Below are 14,393 nucleotides of genomic sequence, written 5' to 3' on the forward strand. Positions count from 1 at the left end.
GAGAAATCAACCTTTGTTCGAGAGGACAAAAATTGCTACTGGTTTGGCATATGATCTCATATCTCTCCGCAAACTTTTTGAAGATGATGTCAAATTGACAATAAGGTATGTCTGAATACGAGTATTCAGGGGATAAGAAACAAATGCGAAAAGCTACTAATCTTTCAGCTATAAGTCCATCTTAAAATCAATATCCAAGGAGAACATTACCACCGATCCCGCAATCCGAACTGTGCTTTTGCACCTCAAGAGTTTGAGATCAACCCACTTACAAGAAGCACTCAAAGGAAGAATCCAAAAGGTAATTGGGATCTTAGATGATTGGCTAGAGAAAATCATGAAGGAAGGCGGCGGTGACTTCGAGTTTATAAACACTCTCGCTTAGCCTAGACAATGTCAAGATTTTATAGGAAGTCTTACATGCGTTAATACAAGAATGACTATTTATTCATTTTTCAAGAAAGTAAGTTTTAACATTCGATTGGAAATGGTTATGCTAATCTGTCTCATATGTGACTCTATACTGTAGTTGTACAGAAACATTTGGAGATATACAAATAAGGATTTGACTCATGTGACTCACATTCGGCCAAGCGGGAACTCCGTGCGGCGGGAATTAGTCCACCAATCAGTGTAGAAGCCGAAAAAAAAAGAAAACGCGCGAGATTTACGGCAAAATCTGTCCAATGGAAAGTCAAAAAATTGAACTCCGGATTGGTTTCCTCCTACAGTACAGAGTGGGGCATTAAAGAAACACCTCCTGATACTATAAAATACGAGCCTGCATACCACCCCCACTTCAGTGGGTGCTCACCCACCCACTAGCCGCAGCTCCGGGTCCTCGGATGTCTGGCACGTTGATACCGTCAGAGTCGAACATTGTAATGTATGTTTACTTCAACAATTGGGAAAAAGATTGGAATATACAAGAAAAAAAACTACTTATTTTCTGTTCAATTTACTCAGATGTCGGCTTGTTTCACGGTCCTGTCGGCGATCTCGCCTCCAATAGATGGCCCCGGCAATCGGTTTACCCCGGATTTCATGCGCGCCCCAAAATCCCGGGGCAACGGCTCCAACAAATTGAGGAACTTTCGTAGTCTGATTTGATGATCGAGTTCAAGCAAAAGTTCAATGACAGAAAGATACGAATTACTTTGGGATGGACTTGTGAAGGGGTGACCACTCACAATATTCGGTACTAATGGTTGGCGTTGACCGTCATGCTCAACAAACCCAAAGGAGTTCCTGCAGGCTTCTTCCATTAATGCAGCCTCGGGACAAAGGAATGTGGGTTGAAAAATCCGCTCGAATATTTGTGGGGTATATAAATACACAATATTCGCCCAGGAGACACGGGGTTTTCTTTCAAATATACTTTCTTTGAGAAAAAATACAGAGAAAACCTCCAACTATTCCGTGATCACAGTCCATTTTCTCGCGAGTTTCTATTTGTTGTCAGTCGTGGATACACATTCATTTCCCCCGTAATTGAAAGTATTTAAAACATTTATCTCTTCACACGAAGTCAGGTAAATCAAAAGTTATAATATAAAAGACAAATCTTCAAACATGTCTTCCCAAAAGAAAGGTGGATCAATTACCGACTTAGTCGCAGGAGGCACTGCCGGGCTTTTCGAGGCACTTTGCTGCCATCCTTTAGACACAGTCAAAGTGAGAATGCAGTTGCACAAGAAATCTGGACACAAACCTCCCGGCTTTGTGAGAACAGGAATCAATATTGTCCAGAAAGAGACGTTTTTGTCTCTCTACAAAGGTTTGGGAGCTGTTGTTTTGGGTATAGTTCCCAAGATGGGAATCAGATTCCAGTCTTACGAGTTCTATCGGTCGCTCTTGAGAGACCAGGATGGTAACATTTCTACCGGTGCCACCTTTCTCGCTGGTGTAGGTGCCGGTACAACTGAGGCTGTGTTGGTGGTTAACCCAATGGAGGTGGTTAAAATTAGATTACAGGCACAACACCATTCGATGGCTGACCCATTGGATGTTCCAAAGTACAGAAACGCTCCACATGCTGCTTATCTCATTTGCAAAGAAGAAGGATTCAGCACCTTGTACAGAGGTGTGTCATTGACTGCTGCTAGGCAGGCGTCGAACCAAGGTGTCAATTTCACCGTGTACCTGAAGTTGAAGGAAAGATTACAAGAATACCATGGGCTTGACGTTTTACCAAGTTGGGAAACTTCTTTGATTGGGTTGGTGTCGGGTGCATTGGGTCCATTGTCCAATGCTCCTTTGGACACCATTAAAACTCGGTTGCAAAAGAGCACGTATGCCTCTAATGAGTCTGGATGGGTTAGAATCGCCAAGATTGGAAAACAGTTGGTTAAAGAGGAGGGAATCAATGCGCTTTACAAGGGTATTACGCCGAGAATCATGAGAGTGGCTCCCGGCCAAGCCGTCACTTTTACCGTTTATGAGTACATGAAGGGTGTTTTGAACGGTGACACGGCCATCCCCGGCACCAACAAAAAACTTTCGTGATTGCGCCCAGGTCAATAAACAAGGAACAGCCTGATCGGATCCCTTAAAACAATATTTATTCATAGCTTTTTTAATAAAGTGATCGGAAAACATGTGGCTACATCGTGCCAATTTTTAGTTTAGTCGTGTATTGGAGCCTCGTACTGTTGCGTGGGACTTGGAGTTTCGCGCACGAAAATTAGAGATCGGCTCATGGTTCCAGACGCTTCCTTTCTCTTGTACTGAAGCTAAATTTCGTTAATTTGAAAATGAGATACCTAGAGAGACGTCTGCTTTCAACAGGGGCTATAAAGTCTTGTCTCAATGCAAAGTTCGCCTCACGAACAATTCTGATGTCGACGATGCCCCGCTTTTCGCCTTACCAAAGTCCGGGTGCTCAAAGTATACTTTCATATCGAACACTCAAACACTCGAGTCAAGCTCTTCGGACTCGCCAAACAGAGGAGATATCCGCGGAAGATATCAGAAGATATAAGGAGTCAAGAGCTCGTAGGGTTAAAAGGTCATTTTTTTATCATGAGTCGCCATCGTCAGATTCTCACCAATTCGAAAACGATCCGAGCCAATTTCGTACAGTGTTCGAGATGCCCCCGAATGAAAACGGAATCATTACGCCAGAAGACGGGATTTATAGCATCTTGAAAGAGCCGACACTTGTCATCGAAAGACAGGTTGAGTTCATGAATGTCATACTAGGCTTCGAACAAGCAAACAAGTACAAGATCATGAACTCCTTAGGTGAGCAGATCGGGTACATGGAAGAAAAAGACTATGGAATATTGAAAATGATCGGCAGGCAGTTTTTCCGCCTTCATAGACCGTTCGACATCGATGTCTTCAACAACTATGGCGATCTCCTTTTGACAATCAAAAGACCGTTTTCATTCATAAACTCCCACATTAAATGTCTTTTGCCAGGGTTCGATACAGACGGAAATCTCATGCACGAAGTGGTTGGTGAATCGGTACAGAGCTGGCACCTCTGGCGTAGAAAGTACAACTTGTTCAAGCTAGATGACGAGACGACCGATGAGTATAACCAGTTTGGCCTGATTGACTCTCCATTTTTGGCGTTTGATTTCCCGGTAAAAAACGAGGAAGGTGACGTGATCGCGTCCGTGGACAGAAACTGGGTTGGCTTGGGCCGTGAGCTCTTCACAGACTCGGGTGTGTACATCATCAGAATGGACCCTGCTAGTTTTGCCGGTTTGGGCGACCTTTATCCCAGCGTGGCAGGACCCCTCACGCTAGACCAACGCGCCATTTTGCTTGGAAACGCCGTGAGTATCGATTTTGACTATTTCTCGAGACACAGTAGACAAGGGGGCGGCTTCATGAGTTTTGGCTCCTACGAGTGACTGCATACACAGGCAACGATCCCATATTTCTTCAATAGACATGCACATGACGTCAGATCTCGGTATAATTCGTAATAGGGCTTCCCCAAACTATACTTTCGATTTGTTCATAGTCTTCAATTTTGCCTTGCGGAGAACTTCTTCCCACTCATTGTCAGGCAATGAGCTCGATATGTCTTTCAAAAGCTCCACGGTTAGTCTTGTGTAGTCATGTCTTCTCCACTGATTATCGCGTGCCCAGCGCTGTCTTTTATCAAGTTCCTGCGCCGTTGAAAGCTCATCCCCCAAGGCCTGGTACTGTTGCAACTTATCATTCGTGATAGCAAGCAAAGAGAAACGTATTTCATCTGAGTACTTTGATATTCTGCGATGAAGCACTTCGGGGAGCTTGTCGTAAAACTCGTCCGGCGACAGCAAATTGTCGTGTTTGATCGGAGATCTTTTGAGCCCATCCAACTCGTAAATCGTGTTGTTGATGTTCAAGTAAGTGATGAAGTGAAACAAGCCATTGTTCTTCTCGTCCACCTCAGGCCTAGCTGAATCATCTAGCTCTATGAATTTAGGGGCGCTGAACGAGTTGTGTACTTCACGGATGACCTCGCTGTTGGAGATGGTGTCACCACACATATCCGGGTCAAAACCAGCCACAAAACCGTGGATATTGGAGAGTTCTGTGCCAATGTCCAACTCACTTGTCTTGTTCAAAAGAGAGTTGAGCACAGCTTGAGTTGCACATGCATTTTGGATCGTTTGGCGGGCAAAAAATATGCCCTTGTCTTGATAATCCTCGTCGTAGACACCATCTAGAGGCACGTCGTGCATAGTTGAGTCACGGTCGACTTTGCCGTACTTGAACAAAAACACAACGGCGTGCACAGGGGCAAGGGCTTTCAAAGAAGCAGAATCGATGGAGTAGAGTTCTTCTATTTGAACGTCTTTTACGCCAAGCCTTGAGACGAGCTCGGTGAAGACACCGGCATCAGAGACAATTGTGTTCCAGCCGGAGGACATTTTTTGGCCGTTAGAGTGCTGAATACAAAGCGCAAAAAAGGGTTTTAGGTAGTTCTGAGTTTAGATCTGCTCTTGGTAGATCTCGTGGTTGAGAAGCTGTAGTTGGTCTGTGAGGCCGGGGCCGCTTTTCGCGCCAGGGCTCAGGTGCACCTTCACTGGCTGAAATCTAAATACACGTCTCTCAAAGCCCATATAATGAACATGGTACGCGACCAAATATTTAGACGAGAGATTTCGTAAGCATATGTACCAAGAAAATTTGCTAGAAGTTGCAACAGGTGTCTCGTCTTTTATTCTTGGCGCAATAAAGAATGATACCGTTCGTTGGCCCCAATTCTTGTACTTGCCCCAAGAGGCCACTGGGGCACTGGCGCGAAACGTGGCCGCGAAGTCCTGTGTTCCACGTAAACTAGACGACACCAAGAACCTCTGCTTGGAAGTCTAAGCTTTTTTTGTCAGCACCATGTCTTTTATCGAAAACAAGATCAAGTATATTGATCTCATCACCGACTTCCAACAAAACTCCGAGCAGATCTTGCCAAGCAAGTTGAGTCAGTACCAGCTGCTCATCACTCTTATTCTCGCCTTACTTTGTATGTATCAAACACGCATTTCATGGGACTACTATGAACGTGACGGGCACTTACATGGCCCGAGCTGCATGCTACCGACATACTAACAGCCAGCTTTTGCTTCTGTTGCCCTGACGCTTATCAACAGAAAGGCGAATTTCGCGACGTACTTGACGAGTGCCAGTGTTGCTTCGGTCTCCATAGCGTTGACCAGTATCTACGCTTGTAACTTCTTTGGTGTATATATTTAAACAGATATAATTAAAAGGAAATGAATCGGAAATTCAGACCGATTGAAGCTGGCCGATGTAGTCCCAATCTGTATTTTTTGGTGCTACCTCTTGTCTATTCTATTGCTTGCACCACGAAGTGCCACGATTCATTAACATTTTCTCGGAGCTGGGGTCGCGGTGTCTCGGGGCCTGAAGCTTGTAGAATTGGCCCTGGGGCCGGGCGCCGCGATAGTTTCCCACTGCGAAGTCTCGCAGCTATTTCGCTGCCAAGTGTCATTTCCCAGGTGCCGATTTTTCATCAAAGTTCTCTGGAAATGAAATTTCACATTTTCGTATTAGTTTCTGCCGTTCTCACAACCGTTTCAGGGTTGGGCTTTTACGCGAAAGACTCGAATATCTATGAGCTCACGCCGCTGAATTTTGACAAGGTTGTGCTTGGCTCGAACTACACCACCATAGTCGAGTTTTACGCACCATGGTGTGGCTATTGCAAGCAGATCAAGCCTGTTTATCACAAATTGGCCAAATACTTCCAGGAGGATGCAAAATATGCCATCAACGTTGCTGCGGTAAACTGTGATGAAGAAAAGAACAAACCCCTCTGCTCGAAATACCGTGTGCAAGGGTTCCCTACTTTGATGGTGTTCCGTCCACCCAAGTTCCAAAGAGGGTCGCCAACTTCCAGCAAGCACATCCCCGAGACATACAACGGGCAACGTGAACTCCCGGCAATTGTTGATTACATGACCTCGCGGCTCAAAAACTATGTGAAGAAATTCCACAACTTCACATCCAAGTCTTTTGTAGACTGGCTCAACGTTGAAGACGGAACAGAGAAGGTAGTTGTTCTTTCTAAAGCCGACGGTGTGACCCCGCTCCTCAAGTCCTTAGCCATTGATTTTCTTGACTCTGTGAGCGTGGCGATCGTTTCAGTCAAGAACCCTGTGCTGAGTCCCACCATAAAGTATGGAGATGAAGACATCGAAATACCTTTACAAGAAGACGATACACTCCCAGTCTTGCTTGTTTACAAGCAAGAAGAAAAGAAGTTTGTACGCTACAAGGGAAAGAAGTTGAACAAGATGGCTAAAATTCAGAAGTTTGTTATGGACACAGCCGGCGTCGTGCCCAGCGAGGGTTCGCTTTCCAAAAAGGAGGTAAAGTTGCGCAAGTATCGTGGCGTGAAGGAAAGCATCAAGGACGAACTCTAGACGTTTTGCCAAGGAAGCATCATGAATAAAGCAAGAGTCTGCCTTGCGCTTCCTCCCTCCTGGCGAGAAAATAAATATTTCGACATTTCAGAAGATCTTCTCTGGCAGCACTTAATTTCCAAGTTTGTCAAAGGCAGCAAGAAGATCGTCATCTATAGACTGGGTCTCTTGTTTCTCTTTTCTCTCTGCTTCTACATCGACCGACTGGATCCAGTTTGTGACTTGGTTGACCAAAAGTTTTGAGTTTGGAACGAAGTGGCCACCGGGGTGTTTTAGCACATGAGAATTTTTCTTCGAGATATCGTAAAGAGTGTAAGCCCTATCATCGCCCACAATGGTATCAAGCTCACCAATGACATGTAATAGGTTCGCGTTTGTAGATTGGCCATCATCGGAGGTGTAGAGCGACTTGTACTCGGGCATCAAAGTGGTATCAAGCTTAAACCCGGAGTATAGAACGGCAAATTTGAGAGGAACACCAAACATCTTTTCGAACTGATCCACCAAACCGCCTGCAAGGCAAGCGCCCTGAGAAAAGCCAATAATTCCAACAATTGGAGGGAGCTCGCTCTTGTTCGATGATTCAAAGTTCTCAAGGTTGGCTTCTCCTGAACTGCCTATATCATCATTTTCGGAAAAAAGGTCTGCCTTGATCTTTTGGTCTTCGGGAGATCCATCGATTATCGTACCATGTTCAATGTACTGGCGAACGGCATTGATGGCATGATCAAGGGTCACCTTTCCATTGTTGTCCCTAAACCACCACGCACGGTAATTTGTCTCTTCATCTGGTTCAGCAGCCACAGTATTGAATTTTGAAAGCGAATCAGACGACGGGAGCTGCGATGGTGTGAGCTTTAGTGGCGCATTGAGGTAAACTGCTTGGTATTTCAACGCCTTGAGCTTTTTTCTGAGGGCCGAGGTTTTTGCATAAAACACCGACGAGCTTTGAGTGAACCCGTGAAGAAAGAGTACTCTCCCTTTGAATTCGACAACTTTTTTGCCTGACATGGGTAGGTAAAGATGTTTCTTTTCTAGTATGAAATAAGAGAAGTCAGGTGAGATGGTGCATAAAACCGATGAGGTAGCAATGCGGCGTTGCTTTATCGCAGACGTCCGGTAGATTACGCTGCCCGCAGAGTGGGATCTAGATCTGGGGGAGATACTTTTGAAGAAGGTAGATAAATTATATTGAGGATGTTCTATAAACAGCATCTTTGTTATGTGCCCTGTTGCTTCTTGACTTGGCGACACATAAGATCTCCTCGATGTCTATATGTATTTTGGAAGCTCGAGAATCAGACGGATGATTTGGATTTTGGCCTTGTCACTGTTATCGCCGCGGCCGTAATATTCCTCAAAATCTTCCTTTTGTTTCAAAGTCTCATACTCCTCGTCCATCTCCACGTAGTGAAACACTCTGCCAAAAGCAAGGTTGTAAGCTGCTTTGACATTAATCTCTGAGTCATCAACAAAGTACAACCTAGAAGTCTGTGAGTTGTCCTTACTGTCGATACCAATTGTACGCAAACAGTGGTAGTAAAATTCTTTCATTGGTTTGCACACAATAGGGTTCAGTGAGTAGTCACAGTAAGTCAATCCGTCGAAAAGATCGCCAATTCCTAGGAAGGAAATGACTCTCAAAGCGTGGTTCTTGTAGGCATTGGTGACAAGCCAAAACATGTCAAACTGGCCAGAATTTTTGATCTGCATTAGCATTTCTCTGAGATTTGGGTTGAAGTGCAAAACCAGCTTTAAGTCTAGCGCGTCGTCCACTTTCAGATTATACTCCATTGCGTCAACCTTGTGGTTACGCACAAGACCCTCTAGAGCCAAACCATAGGTTCGGTAGTAATTGAGGTGTAGGTCATGTGCGTCCTTATCGCTCAAAAGGAGCGTTTCCTTGAAATACTTGTGTATTTTCACTTGCATCATGTCATGGATCCTCGTCGATCTTTCGTAGAGGCAATTGTCAATATCAAATAGAAAGATTTTCTTGTTTCCAGTATTCTCGGGTAGTGGTCCCACGCCGTACTTGAGATACACTTGGTGACCTGGAAACAGAACATCCTCCAATTCCGGATTGTTGTACGTCAAAGAAGACATTGTGCTGGGTAAAGGTTTATAAACTTGAAGTACACGAACCAAAAGTTTTCTGGTTATAGTGATCAAAGAAGGATTCTAGAGATCTGTAAGATTATTGCTGCTGAAAAAGAAGAGTACTGACTAATCGCCAGCATACAAGATGCAATCTAACAAACGTGGTGTCGCAAGTGTCCTGCGCATGACCCGCGAATTCTGTCCTTCAACGTGGGGCTATGGTGCGCTCAGAAATTGCTGTGCAGCAAACTCCTATAGTTAGGGAAGGAAAATGAGAGCCATAATTGCCTTCACCTTCGTTTGTTGCACTGGCGCCTGATGTTTATTTATCGTAAAAGAAGTCTCGGTTGGGCAATATGCCACTCATTCCCAACACATTCACGATGTAGTCCAACAAATGGTATGTATCACTTATGATAAGTGAGATGCGGCTTTTTTCACGACTGTCTTCTTCCGACAGAAACGTCAATTGACCAATGATCCGCTGGTATGAGTCTTTGCAGTCAATCAATTTTTCATAGCATACAAGTAAACCCTGGCCGTCTTGGAGAGCCTCATCTAGGATATGGACATTGAGTAGCTCGGCAACAAGATGCACTCTGAAAAAGTTTTTGTGCACGTCATTTCTATATTTTGACACGATATGCTGTGTTGACACATGTCCTAGCTTGCCAATTCTTTCAATCACCCCCGCCAACCGGGACAATTCGTCGCCTGTGGGTTTCACGTCAAGAAATTTGAAAATAAGTTTTTTTGCAACAAGTATTGAGTTCTGATGGGAAGAGGACAGACGGAGCAAGTTAACAAGCATGTTGAAATGAATTTCAAAAGCTTTTTGCAACTGTGTCTCTACTTCTCCGTAAAGCGTTGGTACGGTTCGGGTAAAAATCCGGTGCGCTTCCTCAACAAGTGACTCCAAGCCGTGTCCGCGGGACCACTCATTAACGATGATATCGAATATTGGAGCGATAAATATGTTTATCAAATTTTCCTTCCACATCTTGTTGAGGTTAAAGTCCGAACCAGACAAGTGGAAAAATATGAGCAAAAGAATTTGTTCCTCTTTGGACTTTAAACGAGGGACAAAGAAATGAAAGATGATGCTTAGTCTCAAGAGAAGCAACTCCTGATGGTTGTTATAATGCACAAGCTTTAGTTCAATCGGAGGCGACGCTGATGTCTTTGCCAGTCTTGTTCCAATAGCTTGCATCAAATCAAGAAAGCTAGGCTCTTCCCATGAATTGGGCAGTGTGAAAGTTTCATCTAAAGACTCCAGATTATCCAGATGACTCATCTCGGTGTAGGCGTGGCGAAAAACCCTTTCAACATGGGCCAATGAATTCAAGTCATTGACGGAAACTAGACTGGCGGCCAAGAACGAAGAGAGTTTGATCCGAGACGCTCGAAGGTTTTTCAAGAATAGATCCGGACTCCCCAGGCAATATTTCAAAGCCACACGCAAAGATGGAGAGCTGGGGATGTATCTGTCGTCGAATCGAGGCTTTTCCACATCGTCAAAAAAATAGAACTGACGCCGCGTGATCATGGAGTAGTCCTGGGAAAGACTTTTATGCACATAGTCCTCGATGATCTTGGAGTCTGTTCTCCAGCTGTAGAGGAAGGCCGAGCCATTGTCATTTAGCTCCTGGATGATCTTGTCTTTTTCAGCATTTAGCGCCGCAAGCCTGGCTCTGTTTTTTTCATCCTCCTCGGACAAAGTCTTTGAGATTTCCCGGGCCTGGCGTAGGATCCGCCTGTTTCTCTCTCCCTCGGTGAGGAAGATGCTGGGGATTTCCAAAGAGAAGTTTGCAGCGGCCTCAGGTGCATTTTTTTTGAAACTCTGCACATGTCTTGGTGCATCGGACACAATGCCTTGGTAGCTGGTAGCGATGTCTGGGCGTTGGGGATGATTTGGGAGTTGGGAATGATCCGGGAGTTGGCAAGAATCTGACTCCACTGCAGGAGTGGCTGATTTTCTTGTCTTCACCGGGGAGCCGAGTTCTTGGAAGAAGTGATCGATGAAAGCGTCGCCATCGTCAGAAGAACTGGTGAACTCGTCGGACATGGCATTCTGCACGATCGGAGCAAGGTGGTTTTGGGTGTGGCTTTCGAATGTGAGGCCGGTGATTCGCGTGAGACTGGCCCTAAGAACGACGAAGGGCATATCTGAGGCCTGCGTTCCGCGAGCACGAAGGCCACTACAAGGCCCAAGCAATTTTGCCAGACCACTGCATATCCGCCAGAAATGTCACAAATCGAGCCACGGCGATCGAGCGAATCTTTTTATCGAAAAGCCCCATACCCAAATTGAAAGGAAAAACTGATGAACACAAGCAGTCGAACAGATGGATGTACCAATCGTGCGAAGTGCATATCTACAAGCGATCTAGCAGGAGTATTTCAATGAAATATAGCCCCGAGCATAAGACAAAGGTATTCGTGGCCAGTGAAAAGGTCGATAACCAGCCCTCAAACAAACGGATGTCCCAGCCAATCGGATGGATATAACGGCCAATCGAACGGATATCACGGGCAATCGAACGGATATTATGGCCAGTCGAACGGATATCACAAACAATCTAGCGGACATCACATACAATCGGATGGATATTACGGGCAACCGAACGGACACGGCATCCAATCGAACAGATATCACATCCAACGAAACAGATATCACATCCAATCGAACAGATATCCCAGCCAATCGAACGGGTTCCCCAGCCAATCGGCCAGAGAGATATCTGCAAGCATTTAAAAAAAAGAAACATTTTCACAAATGTTGCAACGCAGCCCACAACCCAATCCACACATGCGTTCCCAGGGGCGTTGTCACCCCGTCACCACGAGCCGGCGTCTGTTTGTCGTGCAGTATACTGCGAGGCGAGTCCTCGCGCCCTTCTCTCCTCACTGGGGCCCAGTGCTGGAGGAACGCGCACAGTGGTTATTACCCATCGTGGAGCAATATTAGCAAGCCACGCAAGCCACGCAAGCCAGCGGCTATCGGGAAAATTTGCTAAAACACACGTGGGCTTGGGCAGCCGCCATGCCATGCGCCGGGCGCACATATTTGACAAGCGCCTCCCGGACCCAGTCACGAATCCGGCCGCTGCTTCGTCTGGTGGCCGGGTGGCCCCGTGCGGCACTGGCCCAGGACATATTGCCGCGCCGCCCGGGCATCGGTGCCGGGGCCAATAAAACCCACCACAGGGTGCCGTCAAACGCCCCTCGAGACGAACCTCGCCTAACGCCCCGGCCAAGTGGATGCCGGCACACTGCAGCACTGTCCCCAGGACACCGAAATGCAGACCAAGTGGCATACAAGCGCAGCCAGCCGTGCCCATCCGCCGCATTTGGCTGGGGCCGCATTTGGCTGGGGCCGCGCTGTCTGGGGCCGTTGGCGCCGCGCTGTCTGGGGCCGCGCCCCCAAGCGGCACTGCGGCACTCCGCGGCCCTGGCCCAAGCGCGGAGCCACATCTTTTTTCTCCCTCCCTATACCTCCACCTGCTTTCCTCCGTGCATTCTGCCCCTCCACACACAGACATGTCTTTCGAGAAGCTTGCATTGGAGCCCTTGTTCGCCAAGATCGACGAGTTGAAGCCCCAGTTCATTGACAGGTTGGCCAAGGCCATTGCCATCCCCTCCGTCAGCTCGGACGAGGCGCTCCGGCCCCGGGTGGTGGACATGGCCGCGTTTTTGGTGGGCGAGCTCACGTCGTTGGGCTTTTCCGACATCCAGTTGCGCGACTTGGGCAAGCAGCCGCCGCCCGTGGCCGACGAGAGCCTCCAGTTGCCGCCCATTGTGTTGGCGCGTTTCGGCAACGACGCGGCCAAGAAAACCGTGTTGGTGTACGGCCACTACGACGTGCAGCCTGCGCTCAAGGAAGACGGCTGGGCCACGGACCCCTTCACGTTGCACCACGACACGGCCGCCGGCATCTTGTACGGGCGCGGGCTGACGGACGACAAGGGCCCCGTGTTGGGCTGGTTGAACGTGGTCGAGGCCCACAACCAGTTGGGCTGGGAGCTCCCTGTCAACTTGGTGTGCTGCTTCGAGGGCATGGAGGAGTCCGGCTCGCTCGGGTTGGACGGCTTGATCGAGAAGGAGGCCAAGGCGTACTTCCAGACGGTCGACACCGTGTGCATCTCCGACAACTACTGGCTCGGCACCACCAAGCCCGTGTTGACCTACGGCTTGCGCGGATGCAACTACTACCAGGTGCTGGTCAAGGGCCCCGGCGCGGACTTGCACTCCGGCATCTTCGGCGGCGTGATTGCCGAGCCCATGACCGACTTGGTGCAGGTGTTGTCCAGGTTGGTAGACGCCAACGGCAAGATCTTGGTGCCCGGCGTCATGGACATGGTGGCGCCTTTGACCGACAAGGAGGACGCCTTGTACGACGACATCGACTTCTCGCCCGAGGAGTTGCACGCCGCCGCCGGGTCCGAGACCGGCTTGCACGGCAACAAGAAGGACATCTTGAAGCACCGGTGGAGATACCCCTCCTTGTCCATCCACGGCGTCGAGGGCGCGTTCTCGGGCGCCGGGGCCAAGACCGTGATCCCCTCCAAGGTCGTGGGCAAGTTCTCCATCCGGACCGTGCCGAACATCGAGAGCAAGCAGTTGGACCAGTTGGTGTTCGACCACGTCAACAAGGTGTTCCTGGAGATCGGCTCCAAGAACACCATGGCGGTGGAGTTGATCCACGACGGCGACTACTGGGTGTCGGACCCGTTCAACGAGTCGTTCACGGCCGCGTCCAGGGCCACCGAGCACGTGTGGAACGTCAAGCCCGACTTCACCCGCGAGGGCGGCTCGATCCCCATCACCTTGACCTTCGAGCAGCAGCTCGGCACCCAGGTGCTCTTGTTGCCCATGGGCAGAGGCGACGACGGCGCCCACTCGATCAACGAGAAATTGGACGTGAGCAACTACATCAACGGATGCAAGACGCTTGGCGGCTACTTGCACTACTACGGCCGAAGCTGAGCTCGGGGCTGCTGGCGTGGCACGCCGTGCCGCGGTTTATAGGTGACGCCGGTCCGCCTGAGGGCCGGGCCAGCGCAATACGATAGTACAGCAAATAGCAAGACGCGTAGCACCAAGGCACGGGCATTGGGCGCCAGCCGCAGCCCGCTATTCTGAAGGGAGTAATATTTCTGCAGGGAGCACATTTCTGAAAGGAGTATATTTCTGAAGGGAGTACATTTCTCAGGGAGTACATTTCTACAGGGAGTACATTTCTACAGAAAGCACATTTCTACAGAAAGTACATTTCTACAGAAAGCACATTTCTACAGAAAGTACATTTCTACAGAAAGCACATTTCTACAGAAAGTACATTTCTACAGAAAGCACATTTCTACAGAAAGTACATTTCTACAGAAAGCACATTTCTACAGAAAG

The 14,393-nt window shown here is 47.9% G+C and overlaps 10 protein-coding genes across 10 annotated transcripts; 6 read left to right on the top strand and 4 right to left on the bottom strand.

Annotated features, from left to right (window-relative positions):
• Positions 1 to 1,572: 1,572 nt before the first annotated feature.
• Positions 1,573 to 2,505, top strand: SFC1 (Sfc1p; the record flags this gene model as incomplete). The annotated part of the gene is made up of 1 exon (XM_018858068.1): positions 1,573 to 2,505. The coding sequence occupies one exon, from the start codon at positions 1,573 to 1,575 to the stop codon at positions 2,503 to 2,505; it is 933 nt and encodes a 310-aa protein (XP_018709824.1).
• A 341-nt stretch (positions 2,506 to 2,846) lies between these two features.
• Positions 2,847 to 3,863, top strand: METBIDRAFT_79822 (uncharacterized protein; the record flags this gene model as incomplete). The annotated part of the gene is made up of 2 exons (XM_018859132.1): positions 2,847 to 2,886; positions 2,926 to 3,863. 2 exons carry the CDS (start codon positions 2,847 to 2,849, stop codon positions 3,861 to 3,863), a joined length of 978 nt encoding a protein of 325 aa, XP_018709825.1.
• Positions 3,864 to 3,953: 90 nt separating this feature from the next.
• Positions 3,954 to 4,874, bottom strand: YUH2 (Yuh2p; the record flags this gene model as incomplete). The annotated part of the gene is made up of 1 exon (XM_018859133.1): positions 3,954 to 4,874. The coding sequence occupies one exon, from the start codon at positions 4,872 to 4,874 to the stop codon at positions 3,954 to 3,956; it is 921 nt and encodes a 306-aa protein (XP_018709826.1).
• Positions 4,875 to 5,294: 420 nt separating this feature from the next.
• On the top strand, positions 5,295 to 5,750 carry METBIDRAFT_33484 (uncharacterized protein). The gene is made up of 2 exons (XM_018856307.1): positions 5,295 to 5,467; positions 5,561 to 5,750. Exons 1-2 carry the CDS (start codon positions 5,338 to 5,340, stop codon positions 5,695 to 5,697), a joined length of 267 nt encoding a protein of 88 aa, XP_018709827.1. The 5' UTR covers positions 5,295 to 5,337; the 3' UTR covers positions 5,698 to 5,750.
• A 243-nt stretch (positions 5,751 to 5,993) lies between these two features.
• On the top strand, positions 5,994 to 6,890 carry METBIDRAFT_46739 (protein disulfide isomerase; the record flags this gene model as incomplete). The annotated part of the gene is made up of 1 exon (XM_018858069.1): positions 5,994 to 6,890. One exon carries the CDS (start codon positions 5,994 to 5,996, stop codon positions 6,888 to 6,890), a length of 897 nt encoding a protein of 298 aa, XP_018709828.1.
• Positions 6,891 to 7,001: 111 nt separating this feature from the next.
• Positions 7,002 to 7,901, bottom strand: METBIDRAFT_46884 (putative serine hydrolase; the record flags this gene model as incomplete). The annotated part of the gene is made up of 1 exon (XM_018858097.1): positions 7,002 to 7,901. One exon carries the CDS (start codon positions 7,899 to 7,901, stop codon positions 7,002 to 7,004), a length of 900 nt encoding a protein of 299 aa, XP_018709829.1.
• Positions 7,902 to 8,162: 261 nt separating this feature from the next.
• Positions 8,163 to 8,996, bottom strand: METBIDRAFT_46856 (nucleotidase; the record flags this gene model as incomplete). Its single annotated transcript, XM_018858091.1, has 1 exon — positions 8,163 to 8,996. The coding sequence occupies one exon, from the start codon at positions 8,994 to 8,996 to the stop codon at positions 8,163 to 8,165; it is 834 nt and encodes a 277-aa protein (XP_018709830.1).
• Positions 8,997 to 9,312: 316 nt separating this feature from the next.
• METBIDRAFT_13599 (uncharacterized protein) lies at positions 9,313 to 11,154 on the bottom strand (the record flags this gene model as incomplete). The annotated part of the gene is made up of 1 exon (XM_018854395.1): positions 9,313 to 11,154. One exon carries the CDS (start codon positions 11,152 to 11,154, stop codon positions 9,313 to 9,315), a length of 1,842 nt encoding a protein of 613 aa, XP_018709831.1.
• Positions 11,155 to 11,321: 167 nt separating this feature from the next.
• Positions 11,322 to 12,129, top strand: METBIDRAFT_221486 (uncharacterized protein). The gene has a single exon (XM_018855144.1). The coding sequence runs from the start codon at positions 11,489 to 11,491 to the stop codon at positions 12,005 to 12,007; it is 519 nt and encodes a 172-aa protein (XP_018709832.1). The 5' UTR covers positions 11,322 to 11,488; the 3' UTR covers positions 12,008 to 12,129.
• Positions 12,130 to 12,530: 401 nt separating this feature from the next.
• Positions 12,531 to 13,976, top strand: METBIDRAFT_13600 (metallodipeptidase; the record flags this gene model as incomplete). The annotated part of the gene is made up of 1 exon (XM_018854396.1): positions 12,531 to 13,976. The coding sequence occupies one exon, from the start codon at positions 12,531 to 12,533 to the stop codon at positions 13,974 to 13,976; it is 1,446 nt and encodes a 481-aa protein (XP_018709833.1).
• Positions 13,977 to 14,393: the final 417 nt, after the last annotated feature.

Source organism: Metschnikowia bicuspidata (assembly GCF_001664035.1).
Source record: "Metschnikowia bicuspidata var. bicuspidata NRRL YB-4993 chromosome Unknown METBIscaffold_7, whole genome shotgun sequence".
NCBI lineage: Eukaryota > Fungi > Ascomycota > Pichiomycetes > Serinales > Metschnikowiaceae > Metschnikowia > Metschnikowia bicuspidata.

What these genes read in the sequence shown, in the direction of transcription:
- METBIDRAFT_33484 (XM_018856307.1), top strand. Translation starts at nt 5,338, where the DNA reads ATGTCTTTTATCGAAAACAAGATCAAGTATATTGATCTCATCACCGAC. An exon ending in TCTTATTCTCGCCTTACTTT is followed by an intron (nt 5,468 to 5,560) that starts GTATGTATCAAA and finishes ACTAACAGCCAG; the next exon opens with CTTTTGCTTCTGTTGCCCTG.
- METBIDRAFT_221486 (XM_018855144.1), top strand. Translation starts at nt 11,489, where the DNA reads ATGGATATAACGGCCAATCGAACGGATATCACGGGCAATCGAACGGAT.